This window comes from Channa argus, chromosome 15 (genome assembly GCF_033026475.1).
Source record: "Channa argus isolate prfri chromosome 15, Channa argus male v1.0, whole genome shotgun sequence".
In the NCBI taxonomy this organism is placed as follows: Eukaryota; Metazoa; Chordata; class Actinopteri; order Anabantiformes; family Channidae; genus Channa; species Channa argus.
In genome coordinates this window covers 3,643,852-3,664,494 of record NC_090211.1, presented here as the reverse complement: position 1 = coordinate 3,664,494, position 20,643 = coordinate 3,643,852, and the positions used below count along the sequence as shown (strand labels likewise).

At 38.9% G+C, this 20,643-nt stretch overlaps 1 protein-coding gene and 1 long non-coding RNA gene across 4 annotated transcripts; one reads left to right on the top strand and one right to left on the bottom strand.

The window, feature by feature from the left end:
• The first annotated feature begins 1,469 nt into the window (after positions 1-1,469).
• LOC137099348 (keratin, type I cytoskeletal 14-like) lies at positions 1,470-10,441 on the top strand. 2 transcript variants are annotated; one of them, XM_067476071.1, is made up of 8 exons: positions 1,470-1,837; positions 2,610-2,738; positions 3,943-4,025; positions 4,122-4,281; positions 4,373-4,519; positions 4,602-4,733; positions 5,613-5,839; positions 6,307-10,441. In XM_067476071.1, the coding sequence occupies exons 1-8, from the start codon at positions 1,580-1,582 to the stop codon at positions 9,695-9,697; spliced, it is 4,527 nt and encodes a 1,508-aa protein (XP_067332172.1). In that variant the 5' UTR covers positions 1,470-1,579; the 3' UTR covers positions 9,698-10,441. The 2 variants fall into 2 exon arrangements, with proteins under 2 accessions (XP_067332172.1, XP_067332173.1); XM_067476072.1 differs by lacking the exon at positions 6,307-10,441 and having other exon boundaries at positions 5,592-5,724.
• A 1,409-nt stretch (positions 10,442-11,850) lies between these two features.
• Positions 11,851-19,829, bottom strand: LOC137099379 (uncharacterized). 2 transcript variants are annotated; one of them, XR_010910744.1, is made up of 4 exons: positions 19,765-19,829; positions 18,268-18,338; positions 15,729-15,887; positions 11,851-12,035 (listed from the first exon to the last, which is right to left on the bottom strand). It is a non-coding gene; the product is annotated as an uncharacterized lncRNA (long non-coding RNA). The 2 variants fall into 2 exon arrangements; XR_010910743.1 differs by lacking the exon at positions 19,765-19,829 and adding an exon at positions 19,640-19,706.
• Between the last annotated feature and the right edge of the window lie 814 nt (positions 19,830-20,643).

Genomic DNA, 20,643 nt, shown 5'->3' with positions numbered 1-20,643 from the left:
CTGGAAAATTGCATATATTTTCACTTTAATTTTTAGATTTAGCTGCTCATGTTGAAAGTAGAACGTTCTAATAAGATAAATACATAATTGAAGAATGCAGTTTTTATTTAGAATAAAATAAAAGTATTACTTTTCTAACACAATGTAATGTGTAGAATATTTTTAACTGGTTTATCTTAAAAATGTCTGTGAAATAAACTTAACTTGAATAATCAATCAATATGTTTGGCTGTGGATCAGGAGATAGAGGAGTCATCCACCAATTGCAGGACCAATAGTTCAACTCCTGCAGTGCTGAAGTGTCGTAGGACAAAACACTAAACCCTAAGTTTCTCCCAGTGGGTCAACAGACCACGTTGCGTGGCAGCCACTTCCATTGGTGTGTGAATGTGAAGCAACATGTAAAGTGCTTTGTGTAATGATTAGGGAGAAAATGGCTATACAATTGCTGACCATTTAAAGTGCTTGTAAAGTCTAGCTTTGTGGCCTCAGCCAGAATCAAACAGTGAGATCATCGATGATTAATCAGTAATACGAGCAGTAACCGACAGTATTTAATAATTGCCATCCTTGGCAAAGTGCATTTGCATAGTGATGCAATCAATTAGTGACAGCGAATGTTTGAAATGGAGTAAATGGAGAGCCTTAATGTCTTTAGATAAACAGATCAAGTTTCTGTGTAATTTCTTTGTAACTTCTGTGATTTCTTTTGTTCCGTAGAATTATTTTTCAACAGTAAAAATGAAAAAAATATTTAAAAATATGAAATGGGTTCTCTGAGTAACTAAATCCATATGATTTTGTTTGTCTATAGATGAAATGTCATAAAATGTCCTTAATGTCCTGTCAACTCAACTTCATTATTTGTCATTTGCAAAGACATCTGTGCACAAGAAAACCATCTTGCATGGTTCTTCCAGTCAAGTCTTTTAACTGATAAAGCAAGTAATATGCAAAGATATATACAAAAGGTAACTATAATAAGTTGGGATGAACATATATTATTTTATGAGGCAACATAGCAACACAGCAGTTTATATATGATTGGTATAGATAAAGTAAGAATGACATTGATATTGCACATAGACTAATAAATTGATCACAAATTAACAAACTTAATTACACAAAAGAGTAAATGCATTACTGTTTCTTATAAACAACTTATCCCTGCATGATGTAAAGGGTAAAACACACCAATGGCATGCACCAGCCTTGATTTTGGAACTTACAATACAATTCAAGCTCATCAGTTGTCATATGGCCCTCCGGTAACAAAATTTTGTGATCCAGAACAACTGTAGAGCAAGTAAAAACCTGATCTGACACATAGTACATCTTTGGAATTTAATGTGACACATATTAAATCCAAAAGATTTAATATGTGCTGTGAGCTTTATTCTAAAACACTCTGAGGGGCAGGGCCATCCTGCCCAAACCTGTTACAAATAAGAAATAAAAGTCCATGCAGATTGTACCTTAGCTCCTTCAAGTCCTGCTACACCCAAACACCTTCTGGGACAGGCTTTAGATTCACAGTGGGGAGTTAAGATAGCTGCTTAAGGATGAGATTTAGAGATGCATGAGTATAATAAAGAGAAGAAAATATTTTCAGAAAAAGTCAGGGGGGGATAAGATGTCACAGTGGCAGGTTCTTCGTGCAGGGAGAGTGTCCCGGGCAGCTCTGGGTTCTGTTCATCATGGACCTGTGATTTCAGTGCATAGCAGCACAGCTACTACAACTTCTGCGGCTCCAGAAAGCAGCAGAATGTTCTGTTTGTCCAAACAGAAACTTACCATGCACCATTTGAACAGGAGACTGGCCTTGTACTTGGAGCAGGTAGGAGATGCATGAAGCAGAAACCCAGACTTCTCCCTGATGAATTCAACAGCAGTGCACAGATTTCTTATTGTTTTAAGATACGTTTTATGATTCAATTAATTGTTGATAGTTGAATTTGCTTTTATTCTTCATTGTATTATGCGATAGTAACCTGTGAATTGTTGTTGAAGCGGTATAATTCTTTAAGGATCAAGAGAATATATGTGTTTTCTTTGCATGTAGTGAATCACGAATAGTGTTAGATTCATTGTTCATACTATGTTCATTTGCACATCCTTATTTAATTACTATAATAATTATTTACCCTGTATGTTCTAGTAAACTTTTGGCAAGTTTGTTAGAAAGTACAGCTGTATATAACATGATACTAATAACGGCAGAAAGTAGAAACTACCAGTTATTTTATTTTCTGCATATTTTTGCTTTTGTCATTGTGTGATGCTAATTATTATAACACGTTTAGGCTTTTAAAACTAAAAATTAACATTCATTTTACCAGGAAACAAGCAAAACGCCTGAGCCTTACTGGTCTTAGGATGTAAGTGTAAGGCAATAGAACGGAGAACAAAGGTGTTCTAAGGCAAACAATTTTGACTGAAAATTGACCAAGTGCAGGCAGATCATTTAAAGTTTCAAGTGGGCCTCAGGTTGTTCTGAAGAAACATTTTATCAGCAACAACAACAAATTGAGAATCAGTCATTTGAGAGACTAAACCACTACCCTCAGCAAACCGATTAATTGTCCATCTGCTCTGGTCGGGGGATTTAGGTCCTATGTCTGCAGATGGCTAATCAAAGGCTCGAACATCAGATCAAAGATTTGCTGAACAGAATGTGTCCCAGAGAACTGAAAGAGATAGATGGACACCTAAGGACAGCATCTGTGCTGCAGGACCAGGTCAGTGAATTAGGGCATTCAATAAATAATAATAAGGAGATGGTTGGTCTGCACTATTTTATAAACACTGCTGTATTAAATAATATCCTCCAATATTAAATGTATTTTTTATGGGACTAAACAATGTCAGATGCAGACTGATGATATTAAACTGAGATGCAGAATGTAGGGGGTTAAGGTTCTCAGTTTGTGACTCATCTGGATGTTGAGAATCTGGTTGAAGGCCAAACAGGCTGAGACGAGTTTGAAAGTTGATTTATTGAAACATACAAGATCAAACCTGAAACTCAACATGTCCTAAAAAAACAACAAAAGTTTGATTAACAAACAGATGGCAATTTGTTCCTGAACACACAGAAGAGTTGTGCGTCAAAGGAACAGAGACTGTTCACTAAGTGTGAACCACAAAAGAATTTACCCAGTTTTCAAGAATAGGGCAAAAATCCCAAAACCTACCGGTCAGAAGTCTAGTCAAGACCAATAAGTCCCCTTCGGTTCCAAAGATAAGATCAACAACAAGTCCAAGTCACAGGCATAAACTTCCGAGTTAGGACTCCTCAGTACAAAGTCAAAGACCAGTTCAAGAACAACAGGTTCTCAATTCAAATCTGAAAAACATGATGTGCTGCTCAACAAGTTTGACAACTGATTTTGAATGTCTTTATGAATGGCACGTTATCAGTTATTGTCGGCCCATAGTTGTGGATTGCAGACCACCTGGCATATTTTCTACCAGCGAGACCTGCAGGGTTGTTTGGCTAACAAATAGTTTAAAACATTCAAATATGATGAAGATGGTGCAAAAGTAAGGTGGCACTCCTTAAATAACACTTATTCAGGAATTATGACAGAAAGTCAAAACCCAGACCTTAAGTCACAAACAGAAAGCCAATAGACTCTTCACAACAAACCAAAATTCACCGCAATGGGACATGAACATCCTGTTTTTTACAGATAACATAAGTGGCTTAATTTAATGCTGTTTGTTAATGTTGATATGAATAAATACTCAATAAATACTTAATAAACTGCATATGTACATGAAGTAATTACAAGTGAAAAGTCCAAATGAAGTGAGTCTTTTTTAACCTTTTGTGACTCAATCCATCCCTCTAATTGCTTCTACTACTGTGACTACTGCTCTAGTAACAGTAGAGTATGAGGCTACCACCACATGTGGGTGATCTGTCTGTTTTACTCACAGATCAGTGAATGTCTCACAGCACAGGCTCACATGAAGATGCAGCTGATGGATGCAGAGCTTAACATCTTTAACTTCAATGCCAGGTATACTGAAGGTCCACACAGGTTTACCATATAACACAGCATACATACAAACCTCATGTATGTACAGTATCCCATCATCCCCTGTTGTGCGAACAGGTGTGGAAAGGAACGTGAGTACCGTGAGCATTTGGAAAAAGAGCTTAGCAACCTGAGGTGGCAGGAGGAAGAACTAAAGGCTAATAAACTGCCAGAGCTCCAGAGTCTGCTGAACAGTCAAACACAACAACTAGCAGAGCTACAGATTCAACATCAACAGGTGCAACTACAAAAACCCTTGGATTATTCAAAATAACCACTTGTATCTACATGTACATCACATTTCCCTCTTACCTTTGTGGGGTATTCAGGGTCTCCTGGCCCAGGTATTAGGAGGCATCAGCTTAGAGGTGCAGACTGCTGAGTCGTCAGACCTAGTCCAGCAACTGGATGAGCTGAGACCGTTTAACACAACCCTGCTCAACAGAATCGAGAACAAATGCTGGCTAGACACACAGGTATTCAAACATTAACAGCAAAGAAACAAAATAATTGAAGTGAATTTTGTTCGACAACATTTATCAGGTGTGTTGTGTCTAGGTGTCCATGCTGAATTCTCCAGAGATGTGCCGTGACTCTTCAGTGGGGTCAGAGTTTGTTCGGGGTGAGCTTGAGGAATTGCGAAGAGCAGAAGCCAGTCTGGAGGAGGAGCTGACACAGATGCAGGCTCTGGTGACAAAAAACTCAGCATACGATGTGTAGCTTTATTTTCATGTCCCCCCACATGGAGCATCATGAAGAAGCCAACCACTTTTTATCTATACTTTAGTCTAATTTTATTGCATGGTGTCATATCCATAGCCATCAAGTGCTTATTTAAAGCTTTTCTGCAAAATATTTCATTGGTTCGACTCATACACAATTACAGCAGTGACTTTAGAATGAGAATGTCAAGACATTTACGGACAAACGTATCTTTTATTTCAGGTTTAAGCAGCAATATTTTCCTATTAAGGTAATAACTAGGTAATCGTGAACATTGGTATGGTTCCCATACACAGGGAAACCCCCACCTTGATCTAGATAACTGGGGTTGTGTCAAGCAGGTTAAAACCCAGATTACATCTGATGTGACGACCTCTGCTGGCTGTCTAATGCCATTGATTTGTTGGGATTTCAGTGCAGGAAAAGTAAAGATGAACTGTTTGACCTTCCTCATCAATGGTTCCCCTGAAAAAGGCTTTTACCAGCTGCTCAATGACCACGGTGGTTGTACTGGGGAACCAACATTGTTATATTAGCTGTGATGGCCGAGTTCAAACCCTCCTCGCAGTGCTAATCTGATGGCTCAGCCTAAGACTTTATGAATGTTTCTGATGCACTGCTTAGATTGCTACAAAAGTGTGTTTCAAATTAAAACTTATCAGCATGGTCCCTTTAAGCAAGGTGCTTAACCCACATTAAAAAAATGCTACAAATATCTGGATAAATAATGCTTTGAAAAATGTGGTGGTGGTTTCGTCCTGTTTTCAAGTACAATCTCACATCATTCCCTGCTTTACCAATGACTAACATGCAAAATCATGTCAGTTTGTCTTTTGGTTTATATAGAACATCCTGTTGGAAGCCTCCGGTTTGAAGCAGACAGAATCCTTTGAGCTGCAGCTGCTAGACCTGCAGCAGAGAGGAGACAGTCTATGCAGAGAGCTAGACTCTGTGTTGCAGGCTGCAGCTCAGCACACTGCAAATCATCAGAACCTGTTGGATATCAAAAACCAGCTGGAGATGGAGATGCAAGACTATGGAAAACTACTGGCTAAACTGGCTAAACAAAAGGGGTACAGTCAGTCATAATGAAAGTGTGAAAAATAATTGCAGTGTTTTTCGATACTTGCAACTCCTCTTTTGTCCTTAAAAAATCATATTTTGTATGTTTAAACCCATCTTAAAACCCTTTAGCCCTTAAGCATCTAATAGTTTTTGAAAGATTTGAAAGAAAGGAAGTAGCAAAGCCAACCAACCATCCAATTCATACTTGACTTATATCATGTGCAAACAATTTATAAAGCGTTTGAAATTTTAAAAAGTTAAAAACATGGGTAGCAATTTATACATGCTATAACACTATTATCCGTTTATGCTTATTTGTCAACTTTTATTCAGTTTGTGCAAAACACGCCAATGAATATAGTTTCAGAGATAAATAATGATAATGAATAATTTCATAGGACTAAATGGACGTGTGAGTGTTTCCACGTATTTCACTTGTTTCCACTAACCTCATGTCTTTCTGTGCCTCATCCAGCCAACTATATGACAACTATAGGAGACAAGCACCAAGGGACAGAACAGTCTGTGTTCAGGGAGAAAATCTCTGGACGATAGGGGTTCCAAGAGGCCTCATCTGTGCTGTTGGACAAGCACCAGTAGTTTCCCCTATTACCATAATCCAGTTACCAGTTACTGTGCAATTACCACAAAGAAAACTTTCAAACAACTTATCAGAGATACCGACTTCAGATCTGATAGAGTCACTTCATATGCCTGTGAAACAGAAAACAGGAGCTCTTCCCAAAATAACTGGAAGTGAATCCATGACCTTGATGGATGCAATGATCAAAAGGCAGAGCAGTCCACTGGCCTCTAAGATGGACATAAATGCTGCACAAGGAATCAGTATGTTGGTTCATGATGAACTATCTGCCAGGGTTGCTGCTGTTCAGGTTCAACCAGAAACTTTTACTTATAATGGACCTACACAAGAAATTGGGCTACAGGCCAATAAAACAGACAAAAACATGCAAACTGAGATCTCCAAAGCCAAATGTGGTGCAAAAGCAGAACTAAAGGAAGAACTATATCATGGAAGACAAACGGCTTCAACTGATCCCAGCAAAGAAAGTGCTGCTGGGTTAAAGACAGAGATAGGTAATGTGATTTTACATCAAACAGGCTCAGTCCGGGATAAGAATGAAGATCCAGACCAAATTATGTCCTATCGTTTGAGGTCTAGATCAGAAACTGGGAAAGTTGCTGTTCCAGCATACGAGGCATCTGGGTCTAGTAATGCTCTGGTTGGGATCTCCAGTGAGTTGACCATAGTAGATCACAAAGGGACTTCACAAATTATCAGATTAGATCAGAGTTTAGCACTTTCTGATAAGTCCAACAGCAAACCAAATAAAATCCTTAAGGATAAGGATACGAGATATTGTAGTGAGAATAATGCTTTCAGTGGCCCAGAAAGTAACAGTAATTTTGAAAGCAAAACTGCAGGCACAGAGGAGAGGGTAGAAGTAGTGGGGAGCAAAGAGAAGAACTGTTTCCATAAGACCACAGAGGTTAAGCTGACCCCTGCTGTACAGCATTTAAATAATTTAGTAGGTACAGAAGTATTGTTTAGTCCCACAGAGTTGAAAAAATCTGTAAGTCTAACAGATTCAGGTGTCGCTTTGAGTTCATCTGACCTGGAAGAGCTTCCAAGTCCTACAGAAACTGATGTATTCTTGAGCCCAACAAAAACTCGCTTTAGTCCAGAAATATGTCCACACCTAGTTGAAACAGAGGAGTTGATAGGTTTGACAGATCAAGTGTTTTGCACAGTTTACCCAGAATATCATTGTAGTAGCACTGATTTGAGCATAAATGATCCAGAGGGGTATGTCAGTCCAAATTATACAGAAAAGTGTTTAAGTCAAGTCATGACAGAGAGATCTTCAAGTCCAAAGGGAGAGGAAGACTGGGAAGCATCCCTGATTCTAACAAAGGGAAAAGCACAAGTGAGAACACTGGAGAAATACGTTTTCTCAAAAAAAGAATTTTGTGGTGGACAACCTTTGAGAGAAGGAGACAGATGTAGAACAGTCACAATTTCAGTGACAGAGGGAGATAGTTTGTGTTTTGGATCATTTGAAGATAACGAATCAAGAAGCAAAAGTATTGGAGGCTTGGGGTTCACAGGTCCGGGTTGTATTAGTATTGTAGCAGATAAAAAAGAACAGCTTGATAATGATCCATTTTATTGGAAAAATGTCAGAGACAGTAAAAAAAATAACAGCATTGTTGCAGATAATAATAAAGAACATAAAGATACTACCAGCATGGGAAGTGCTTTGACTAGACATTCAGGAAGTATTGCTGCTTGCAACAGTGCTGCTGCTGATTTTAGTGGCACAACTAAATCATCAGGTGTAGTCAGTAGTGCAGAATCTGCTGTTGCGGCAGATGAACAGGGAAGATTCGGGCATGGAAGCAGGGGATGGATGCTTTATCGAGGTGGTCTTGGAGACAAAAGCCGTCTGTATTCTGACACTAACCTAACCAGTGAAGGGACCAAAGAAGGCCCATCGATGGCCACACCTACAAGATGCCTCTCAGAAACAGGCAGGTTTGGCAGAAGAGGGAGTGGGGAGTGGTATGTTTATAGAAGCCGAAACAGCCAGGGTGGTGGTAGTTTACCCAGGGAAGGAGGGGCACAAAGCATGTCAGTCGCTACAAACCTTGCTACAACCAACCCGGCAGAAACAGGGAGATCTGACAAAACAGAGAGTAGGGGTTTTAATTTACTCAGAACAGGAAGTGAAGAAAGAGGGGAAACTGACATGCTCCCTACAAGCAGGCAACAAGGGACTGGAAGATTTGACAGCAGGATAAATAAAGAGGGGATGCAGATGGCTTCATATGCTGAAACAAGTCCAAACAAAGAAATAAGGAGGTCTGATAACCAAGCAAGATGCAAGTGGATGGTTAATCGCAGTGATAGCTTCTCCAGAGAGCGCAAAGAAAGCCTGCCAAAAAACACTAACATGGCAACAAGCCCACCAGGTACAGGAAGGTTTGGCAGCAGTGGTGATCTGAGAGTTTATGGCAGGAATATTGGATTTATGAGCAAATTAACTTGTAGCAATGCAAAGAGCGAAGAAAGCCCATCGTTAGCCAGAGAACTTGCAACAAGCGCGGGCAGGTTTGGTAGTGGAGGGAGTGGAGAGTGGAGAGTTTATGGTGGGAACACTGGACATTTTAGTAGTGTTAAAGGGGCAGACAAGATCAATGTCAGTGCTGATGAAGGCCAAAAACTCAGTTTGCCAATAGGACCAAGACTAAGTAGTACTGGAAGTGGTGGAAGGCTCAGCTCAGGAAGTGTTGTAAGGCGTTGTCACAGTGTAGGTAGCAATGGCAGGTTAAGTAGCTCAGGAAGTGGTGGCAGGCTTAGCACTTCACCCAGCAGATACAGGATTAGTAGCTCTGGAAAACCCATTTACAGATCAGCTAGTGGAAGCAGAAGCAACATGGGGTACGCAACACAACCAACTGGAGGAAGAACAACCAGCATTAAAACAGCCCCAAGCCCTAGAGGGAGAACAAGTGCTAACCGGAGTAGCAGTGGGGGGTTGAGCAGTTCCACAAATGGTGGGATTGGTGGGATCAGCAGCACTGGGAGCATGTCTCAAGTTAGCGGCTCAGGAAGCACAGACAGAATCAGTAGCCCAGCCAGTGGTGGTTTCAGCAGCTCCTCTGGGACAGGTAGGGCCACGAGCTCAGGGGGTCGGGTAATCAGCAGCAGTGACTGGCTGAAAAGGAACCCTGGCTGTGGAGCCAAGGGCAACAAAGAAAGAATCAGCATTTGTAAGATGGCTGCATTGTCAATCTCAGCAGCAGGGCGGGAAAGAAGCCAGGAGAGACGAAGACCAACTTAGCAGAGTTCTGCAACAGGTTGTTGTTGATTTCAAGTAAATGTAATTACTTTACTGTTTTCATTATAAGAAAAACATTTAAACCCAGTGGTCATGGGATTTAATATATATGATATGAACATGTTGTATTTTACTTACATTTATAGAGAACATATTATGCTTTTTGTGATCTGTAATGTTATATTCACTTGTGTAAAGCTGGGTGTCAAGCATTGGGCAAAAGCTTGAGGTAAACATGTATTTACATTCCCAGTGTGAAAAGCCTGGGTTTTGGTCCTTTCAGCAGTATCTGTTAGCTGCAGCTTTTACGTTATCCACTCAGTTTCAGTCACTATTGTTTGTAGAACACACACACACACACACACACAAAACAAAAACTCACCAGCGTTGGGAAAAAACTGCACACGGTGGCACAGAAACCCTTGTGTAATTGCAGTGTGACACAGACAAAGCAGTGCATAAGTAAAAATGCTCACAAAAGCATAGGCCACATTTGTAGCCTAGGACGTAGTCTCTGAGTAGATTCAATCATGGTTGATGGGTTTGATAGGTATTTCCTTTTTTCATATATCTGGCAATTATTTAAACTTAAAAAAAAAGGTTTTGTTTGCTAGTTGGAATTTTTGCATTTATTTACTGGAAACCATTTTTTATATCTGCTTATGTGGGTTTTGTGTATCTGGCATTATATTGTCTCTCTTTTAATTTCAAATTTCCTTCTGAAAATAAAGCTGATAAATAACCCTGTTTTTCCTTCGTTGTATTTTAAATAATACACTTTATGTATGTAAAAGGTAGAAAAAAACTATGTCAGAGATGTAATGTCAAGATCTTTTGTTTCATACATCTAACAACCTTATTTAGAAAAGGTTAAACTGTCTCAATTGCTTTGAGCTGTTCTACCAGCAGGTGGCACCAGAACAAGAAATATATTCAGACACAGCAGTTACTTATCATGTTGTGGTGTGTGAGTGTGTGTGTATGTGTGTGTGTGTGCATGCCGAAGAGCTGCTTTTGTAGTCAAGAAATAAGTCAGTCCCAGCAGTAATGATGATGAGGACCAACAATCATTTCCATTCATGATTTAAACAGACAAAAATACTGAGTTGACAGTCATTAAGCTGTGTAATGAGTTCAAGCTTAATTTAACTGGACCAGCAAACATATGCTGATAAATCATTAATGAAAAAAATGACCATGTTCATTGCAGTTTCAATCAACAGGGGTCACCAAAGTTTCAATTTCTCCATGTTTCAAAAACTGAGGCAGGTGATTAAGAAAAGCCGTATGCAGTATAAAAAGTGTTGTTAAAGCTGTCAGCAAATATAGTTGTATATTTAATTTTGTTTTCTGGTGACACAAGACAACATTTATCTACAGCCTTCAGTACTACTGAACTATCTACAGATGGCTTGTAGGAAGTACTAAGAACCATAGTAGCTTTCAGTGAACCTGAAGAAGGACCACAGTTGGTTAGTTGTTAAATAAATGCAGTTGATTATTTCCCTCTGAAGTGTATTGGTCTTGTGTAGGATAAAATAAAAATACCTAAGAACCAAACATGTTCTGACTAAATGTACAGTACATAGTTACACCTCACTACTGGTCCACTTATTGATTTTTTTTAGATGTTTTTATTATCAGCTCAGGTTTGCATTTGGTCTCAATTAGGTTTTTGCTGTCTATTTGCTGTCTGGTTAAAGATTTGCAGCATCTTGTTGTAAACATTAAAGAACCCTACACTATACATACACTTGCTGTTTACAGCCGCAGTATTGCATTTTCCTTTTTTGTAGTCCTATTGATGTCTACAATATCCTTGGTCTTAACCACATTTAAGGTCAGGTGATCATAGGTGCATCCAGGATTTTAGAAAACCTGAGGTCCTAAAACTGAGATGGTGAATAAAACCACTTTCTCTGAACTACACGTGTATTGTTTGAGATGCCTGGGGGGTATACATTTGTCAACAAGCTTTAAAAACCACTGTGCTAATTAAACTACATTGTTTGAATGTAATCAGCTCATTGAGTTTCTGTTTGTGTTCTTTCATTTACATCTGTAGGTCTAATAAACACTAGGCCAATTAATATATGAAAATGTTACTGGCTTCCACTATGATAATCTTGCAATGAAAAAAGGGAAAACTCATTTTAACACGTGTTTAATTTTTTTTGACAAACTGTATTAAACAGTCATTTTAACTTTCACTGAAGGTCCAGCAATCTGATGGGTGGGATGTTAATACCCTTAAGTATGTAGTACCAGCAAGTGATCCAACTTTGTCCAGATGAGAGCGGAAGAATCACAGCAGGTAGACGATGGCCTCACCTCCTCCAACCTGGGGGCAATAGCCAAACCACATCAACAAAGGATCTCTTGTTACAGCCTGTGACATGACAGCCACTAGTCTTTAGTTAAGGGTCGATGGAGATGATGTTTTTCATGTCATGTTTTTATTTTTTTTGGTTCTGTTCTTTCGGTTTATCCCGTGAGTTCAGGGTCGCCACAGCGGATCATTGTCCGCGTGTTGATTTTGGCAAAGTTTTTGGGCCGAAAAAATGTTTCAAGAGCTGTTCTAAATAAAACTTAGTTCTTCATTTAGCATAAGGAACCTTTTCTTGTTTAAAATCATCTGCTGACGTCACAAAACTCCTTATGATGATTTACAGTGTACATACAGTAGTTCTATATACCTACACTGATTAACTAATTGTTTGTCATCTGTCTAATGAGCAGGTAAACTCTTGTTCTTCTCTCTGACAAATAAATGTTAGTTTTCTCGTCCCTCTCCTGTCTGTTACACATATCACAATATATCAATGTCTAATCAGTGATTAGTGACTTTTCTGCAGGCTTTCCTTTGCTCGAAATGCCTCAGGTTCAAACAATCATAGAAACCTGCAAAGGTAAACACATCAGCAGAAACAAGGTGCATTCCAGTTTATTACCAGTCTTTAAAGGATACCTGCCTGGTTTGTTTCATCTACTGAAAAAATGTGCTGCAGGGAGTAGAGCAGTGGTTATGTGTCTGCTGCAGGGGTGGGAGGTGGGGTTATATAACACACACACACACACATGCACAGGATCGGAGATGTCACGGAATAATAGAAAGATGTCTTTGGTTCTCTTTAACGCAGCAGAATTAGAAAAATAAGTCACTAATTTTTGACTTACTGCAAAAAACGTACTGCTATTAGGTCCCTACACATGTAACAGATCAAAATTGGTCAGGTCTCTATTCTCACAGGGTGGTGACTGAGGATTAAACCAACCTGAACTTTTGAAAGATTACCCATCTGGATGGCAGTAAAAAAATGCAGACACTATTAAGGAGGATACCTCTGGTGTTACTTTATCGATCATGGGTATAAAGGAAACCGTCCAGCATGAGTCAGATAAGGTTTAGGAGAACATGTTTGGATAAACATGTTGTAAACATCTAATGAAATTCCTGCACATGTTTGACTCGGAGAGAAACGTAAATTTTTTATTTTGAGAACTTTCGGAGGGTAACTGCTCGCCGCAGTATCTTCTTTTTATTGCAATTTCTTGTTTTTCTAAAGTTGTATAACCACTGCTCTGCAATCTGCAGGATTTTTTTTATAGATAAAATGGACCAGGCAGATCCCCTTTAAAGACCGACACCTTCAAAAACCTGCAGATCAGAAACTGTTGGTCTTGTATACAAAGCTATAAATAACCACATTCCTCATGTGTTGGGAGATCATCATATCCGGAAATTTAAAAACTAGAAAAAGACTTACATGAAAGAATAATGTGCATGTGAGGTTTCAGCACAACCTGAACATAACAGGAAGACTTTACAGGACTCTTGGAGTAGGTACACATAATACACATAATACACATAATACACATAATACACATAATACACATAATACACTTGGGTATAGGTGTATTTTTTCCCATATTGTTGGTGCAGCAGTAAACGCTTCAGTTGTACAGGTTTGTTTTAGGTTTTTTTCACATTATTTATTTGAGTTATAGCTGTAAGTGGTGGTGATTTCATTAACAACAGAATCTGAATGAAGGTAAGATATACCAGGCAATATGTTAGTGAAACATCATAGTGTGTAATAATCCATACAAAGAGTGTACAGTATGTTATAGAGCTCTTTGCTGTGTGTGTGTGAGTTTCTGTGTGTGTGTCCATGCATGTATGAACCTGGCCGTGCGCTATTGCTGGTATTTCCCAGATGCACATGGGAACAAGAACCCCCCCACCCCCCCAGACACAATGTCACTTTACATAACTTCAGTGTCACTTCACAAAATTCAGTTTGGGCCTCACTGCCAGTCATACCAATACACAGATGCCCAAACACACACACACACAAACATTACCATGAAATAATTAATTGTTTTGATTCCAGTCAGTCTCCTGATTTTAATCTCTAATACTGATGTTTTTCCCACAGGTCCTGTCATTCTATTCAGTTAATATGGTTGTTGCCACACCACTGACACACCCATCACTCTGCTCTGCCTTAATGAGCTGTACAGTCACACCACCTGGACCTGGATCAAACACAACATGAGCCACATTTTTGTTCAACTGACATTTATCCAACTCCTATCTGGATAAGTGTTTTCAAAATTATTAAATAAAGAAAAGGCTTAACATTTCCTGTTGTACCAGAAACCAAACACAAGATACATTACAAAAACGGCAAATCCCCCTAAGCTAAACTTTAGGCGCAGAGTGAGTTTATAATCATTAATGATTTCCTGCTATAGTCTTGCAATGTTCAACAACTTCAACAAACATGTTATATGGTTATTGGCTTATATGTTTTATATAGATTAAAAACTTTCACTAAAGATGTCAGATTTCACTAAAATAGTAAAAACTGAATCGAGTTTGGTGGAAATAAGATAAATACAAGCACGTTTGTATTTTCTACTGAAAATGTATTGAATTTTCAGGACAATTTTGAATTAGCCCATTTCAAAGATATAAGAAATGTACAGCTTAAGTTGTGTTTGACTTATTTCTGTCAGGAACAAACCGTTGGCTTTAATTTCAGAAAGTTCAGAATTCAGAAAGTTTTTTCTTTTCACTTTTTTCAATACTGTTATGTTTCTGCCTGATACTCCAAGTGTTTAAATTCACTTTCTTCTCATTTATTTACACTCAGTACCCCATAATGAATTTTAGAAATACCATTGTAAACCCATCTACAAGGTTTCGGGTTCGCATCCCCGCCCGACCATGGCCTTTCTGTGTGAAGTTTGCTTGTTCTCCCCATGCTTGCATGGGTTGTCTTCCAGTAGTCGAGTTTCCTCCCACAGTCCAAGGACATGCATGTTAGGTTAATTAGTGACTCTAAAATTGCCTGTGAGCCATATGTGAGTGTGAATGGTTGTCTGAGACTGGGACAGGTTCCTGCCCCCCCTCGACCCTGAACAGTATAAGTGGCTAATGGATGGATGGACACAACTACAGAATTTGCTCTCATTGATAAAATCTCTACAGTGCCAAACAGAGTTGCAGAGCTTCAGATACAGTTTGTTCCAAGTGCAGAAACTGCAACATCTCACTTTGTGCTGCTTTTCATTATTTCTTCCTCTATCGTGCACTGTGCTCACATTGACATATTCAGACAGGAAAAACAAATGTCAATATCAGGAAAAAGGTGGAGCGCAGCTCATTATAAGCAAATATGAGGACATGGAGTGTCTGTGGGGACTGTACTATTAAACAGGTCCCATTTGGACCTGGGAAAATCCAGCCCATCCTCAGCACAGATGTTCCTGTGCATAATGCCAGCCACTTGAATGTGCTATTCAGTGTATACTGTTCCTGCCTGCATGTTACACCCTGACGTGTATGTGTGGAATTGATTCTAAAGCTTGTTTTTAAACTCTGCAGCTGGGGTCCTGTCTGTTGTGGTAGACCCCTGGTCTGGTGTTTAGTGCCCGTCCATGAGTTGCTATGATGAGAGCTTCAGTACTGTCTGTCAGTCCTATTCAGCCACTGGTGGGTTTTCCCACTGTCAGCCATCTCAGTTACCTGTCAATGGTACAGCCTATGCTGGGTCTTGACAAGCCGGGGCACGTCTTCTCCATAGGGCCTAAAGAATACATCAGCTGGTATTTGTTTTGCAGAGCACAGTTGAATCATGGATGCATAACTGCAGGGTCACCAAAGCAATGAGCTTTTGCTAAAATACTGTAAAAAAAAAAAAAAAAAAAAAAAAAATACATAAGATGACAAAAATGCAATGCAATGATTTATATTAGTACTTTCTATTTTATTTTCATAGATGTATATGAAAACCTCCATTATGTGCTTAACTCAAGACAGGCAAACTGATGGTGGATTAACATTAACCAGTGTGTAATTTATGACCACAAAGAGCAGTGGAAGAACTGGTTACTGTTGGTACGAACAGAATTAAACAACACATCAGATTCTCATCAGCTTCAAAGCACAGAAATTGGCAGCAGATGAATAGTAACAGCACTGCTGCCAAGCTTTATGATGGTTGCTGTGTGTGTGTGTGTGTGTGTGTGTGTGTGTGTGTGTGTACGTGTGTGTGTGTGCTTGTGTGCGTGTGTGTGTGTGTGTATGTGGGGGGCTATGTGTGTGATTGTGTGTGTATGTGTGTGAGACTGTGGTTCAGAAATTGTGGTTACCTGATGATGATCACGACTATGTCTGCGGTCAGTAGTCGACTGATAACTTGTATTTTAATTTATTATAACAAAATAGTAACACAAAATATAAGTCTATCAGCTAATTCTGAATCACTGACTGAAGCTTTTGAAGTCTCAAATTAAAACTATGTGCAATTTAACATTGCACATAGTTTTTTTAACAAAAAGCTTACAGATCTCCTTAAGATTAAAAGGGCACAAATACTGAGTGGAAGTGAATCTAATATAAAGGTATGATGATGTTTATCTTCACTCTCAGGCTGTCACATCACTTGTATCATCACTGTGAAATAGTTGAGCAAATGAGTGACACATGACAACAAAAGCAACAAAACAATTGCAAAAATGTTCTTCTGCAAAATTGTCTGCATTGTGCATGTGGCAAACAAATCTGGTAAAGTATGTTACAATGCTTTTTGTATTTGTATGTTTGTTTTGCAATGAGTTTTCGTATGCAGGTACGGTATGTTCTTCTGCGATGAGTCTGGCAGTTTTTTGCTCCAGTCATCACGCACTGTAGACACTTCTGTCTTAACCTGGAACATTGTTTAAGGTTTAGATGCAAAGGCTGTAGAATAAATAAATTCCATCTGCAATACATACAAACAACACAGTTCCTCTGGTGTTTCCAGTAGTAAAAATCCACCTATCAGTCACATCAACAGGTACAATCGAATGCAATCCAATACAGCAGCTCTGCCATAAATTCTTATACGTTCGCAGTTTTTCTATGACAGTTGTATACAACGGATCCAGGAGACACTAAAAGGTGACGAATATTTAGATTTATAATAGTATTTTTAGTTTCTCCTGGAGCCATTTTCATTGTGTTGTTATCTAATATGCTTGAAGTAATAGGTGGTTCTAATTTCCTTTTATGGTAACGAATGTGTAGAAGGTCTAAAACAGGTGGGTGGGCAAGTTGGTACAAACCACAAGTTTATCTGCGAGTTGTTGACTGTCAGAGCTGCTCAGAGACAAGCAGAGGTTTCAGTAACTGCATTTAAAATGCAAATTGTTCTGCAGGAGAAAGACGCACATAACAAATGGAACAATAAAGAACATGGAATCAAATTAGAGTGTTGATTTTTCTGTTTTCAGGGTGAATAATTTACGCTTTTAAACTTGCTATAAAAAAGCAACAGACCATGTGTTACAATAAATACCTGCATGCTGTTATTAAAAACAGCTATAAAAGATACAATTTTGGTCATTCAGGTTGGCAAGCAACAGTAGATCAGGGGTTTCTGTGCAAAGAGCTGATGAATGGTTTGAACAGGCCATAGTTGAAGTAATGATTGATGGTTGGATAAAAGCAAAAAGAAAGAAAAAGAAAGAGACAAGGAAGAAGATTTACGATAACGTGAAGGGCCCAGAGGTGATCTATGGAAACTTCTTAAGAATTCAAGTGGTGTCACACCCTAAAGAGGAGTGGGAGGAGGGGGAACAGAATTCCTTATCTGCCACCATCTATATGGCTTTTTTATGTTTATGTTTCTCAAAACCAGTTATGAGGATCTTTCAAAATTTCTAAGAACTCAAACTAAATTGAATAATCCCCCAGAAAATAGCCAAATATTCAAAAGTCAAACATGAGCTTTTGCTGTCATATCTCTTACGTCTGTGGGTTAAATGTTTATCCTCTAGCAGATCCTCCTAAATACTGCCACAGTCGAGAGCACACCCAGTTTGGTGTGTACGCCTGCACGGATTATACACAGCGTCCACACACAGTTTGCCTTTATCTGCTGTAGTCTAAAAGTTTTACATCCTGTCAATAATAAAGTAGATATTGTTTGTGTATGCGAATGTTATTACTACAAGGAAAGCGAATTGCAATAACTTCTGATTCACAAGTGGGTTATCATGATCTTTGTCTCTGCATGACTTACATAATCACAGTGAAAAGGGTCTTCTGCAAGCATCTCAGTGTCAGGCCGCTGGCTGGTTTTTAACTGCAGCCCTGCAGACATGACAGTTTCAAAATGACAACAAAAGAAAGTAAGTCAGCATTAAGTCCGTGCATCAATCATGAACAGCAACAAAAAGAAGCAAATTTAATATATGACATCTGCTATTCAGCATACAAGTCAAGCATAAAGAGCAGAACTTAAATCAGTTTTCATTACACTCAAAGCAGTTTAAGGTTAGAGAAAGACTGTGTGTTGGCTTAATAAAGGAAAATGTACCATGAACAAAGCAAGATCTTTCTCTAACCCTATAAAAGTCCTTTAGTTGCCTAAATTCAACCACACACTTTAGAATCAAACTGCCAGCTGTGAGATAACAGTCCTGTGATGTATATGCCCGATTTGCAACTCACTTTCACTTAAAAAAAAACACACTTCTCTCATTCAAAAATATTTGTCAGAACATAATCATATTCTCATTACATTCCCTTGTAATAACACTTGCAGTCCTGTGTAATGGTTAAGGTTTGGCAACAAAAGGACATAATTAATTAATTCATTCATTTACTTAATTAATTGGAGACAGTGGTGAGGTTGAAATGTAAATGAGCACATGAGTGTGAAGTCACTTTATATAAGTGGGGACCAAGCAGACAGTTTTTGTCTCATCTGGGCCTGACAATCACATAAGTTGTTCGCACTGAGCTACCACATCTGTCTTATAATCAGAAAAGTCTGAATTGTTGAGCTGCAGATCTTTACCATGACTGTAATACATGAGATCAGTTCAGTTGGATGCTGTGTCTTTCATTTGTTGAATGTAGGATCTTTATCTACCCAGTGAACACTAACCATAAATGTTAAGCTGTGTACAAAGTCAGGCAACACCACACGTTAACACCAAAACAAATATGACAATATTGGCATGTTTCAAACACACACACTTATTTTCTATGTAAACCACCAACAGCAGCAGAAATAACCTTCCATACACTGCTTCTTGTCAGGATAAATCAGTTGATAACAAGTCACAAGGAGGCTGTTTGTAGAAACTATCTGTGCTATACTGTCAGATCTTTGGAAACAAAGCAACAAACAGGAATAAAACCCACATTAGAAGAACAGAATATAAATAATGCACTTGCTCGTGGAAGTGTTACGTGTTAAGACAAACTACATACTTCTTCTTCTTCTTTTTTTGCTTTTGGCTGTTCCCTTTCGGGGGTCACCACAACGAATCATCTGCCACTATCAAACCCTAACCTCTGCATCCTCATAAGGCAAACTACACATAATTGTATAATTAGGATTGTATAGGTCATGCTATTAAAAATCACAAACAACAATCCAATACCTTTAACAAAGTGGCTGTTGGAGAAGAAATAAACCAGAAGAAATTTACAAGAATAATTCAGAAGAAGTCTCGGCTCGAATGAAAGAAGCATTTTTATTAGCGTTCTGTCAAAGAGGCACACCTACATTAATGTGGACCCTGTGTTTGTGTGTGTGTCCACAGAACGGCTGTTTCCAACTGTCATATAAGGTTTAATTTTCAGGTAAAGGCTGACAGGCAAGAGGGTGGAGTGTGGTAAGGACTGACTGGAGCAGGTTCAGTGGGTCGAGCAAGCTTGCGAGAGGCAGATGAAGGCGGGATTGGGTGTGTGTGTGTAAGTCATGAGACAACAGCTATCAGTGACTAAGCAGAGCTGTCGCCAGCAGACTGTCACTGTGTCAATTCACGCTCTGGAGCTACAATTAATAATTTGTGGTTTTGAGACTTTTCTGTACAGTTTGAAATGACATTAGGAAGAATGGTTTTATGTCACTGTGGAGAGTCCCGATACCTGTCACCAAACTGTTGATGTTGGATGCTTGTGACAAAGACGGAATGTGCTGAATGAAACCAGTTCATCAGATTTATGAACATTTGTCCACACTGGGATTTTAAAGCTGCTCCCTGGGTTAACATGTAGGACAAGACGCTAAGGAGCTAATACTCATAAGTGCAACAAATACAGTATAATGAGCATATTCTCTCAGTGGTTTCTGATGTTGAATGCCATGAACACACAGACATACTATAATGTGATAATCCACACCAGGATAAATATAAATCAGTACACAGATGATGCTGAATGTGTGCATCCTCAGCTAAGGTCATGTAGTCAGTGAGATGAGGTTTAACTCAAATGAGCGTAGAATGATGAACATTTCACTGATGTCGCGAAGCGGAAAAACCCACATGTATTGACATGTGTTTCAAATCCAGATGTTTGCTCATGTAATAGCAACTGTCAGCATCATGCCCCTGTGCTCCATTTAATCACCTTTCATTTCCAATACATACCCGCTTTTCAG

What these genes read in the sequence shown, in the direction of transcription:
- LOC137099348 (XM_067476071.1), top strand. Translation starts at nt 1,580, where the DNA reads ATGAGTATAATAAAGAGAAGAAAATATTTTCAGAAAAAGTCAGGGGGG. An exon ending in TACAGATTCAACATCAACAG is followed by an intron (nt 4,282 to 4,372) that starts GTGCAACTACAA and finishes TGGGGTATTCAG; the next exon opens with GGTCTCCTGGCCCAGGTATT. An exon ending in AAACTGGCTAAACAAAAGGG is followed by an intron (nt 5,840 to 6,306) that starts GTACAGTCAGTC and finishes TGCCTCATCCAG; the next exon opens with CCAACTATATGACAACTATA.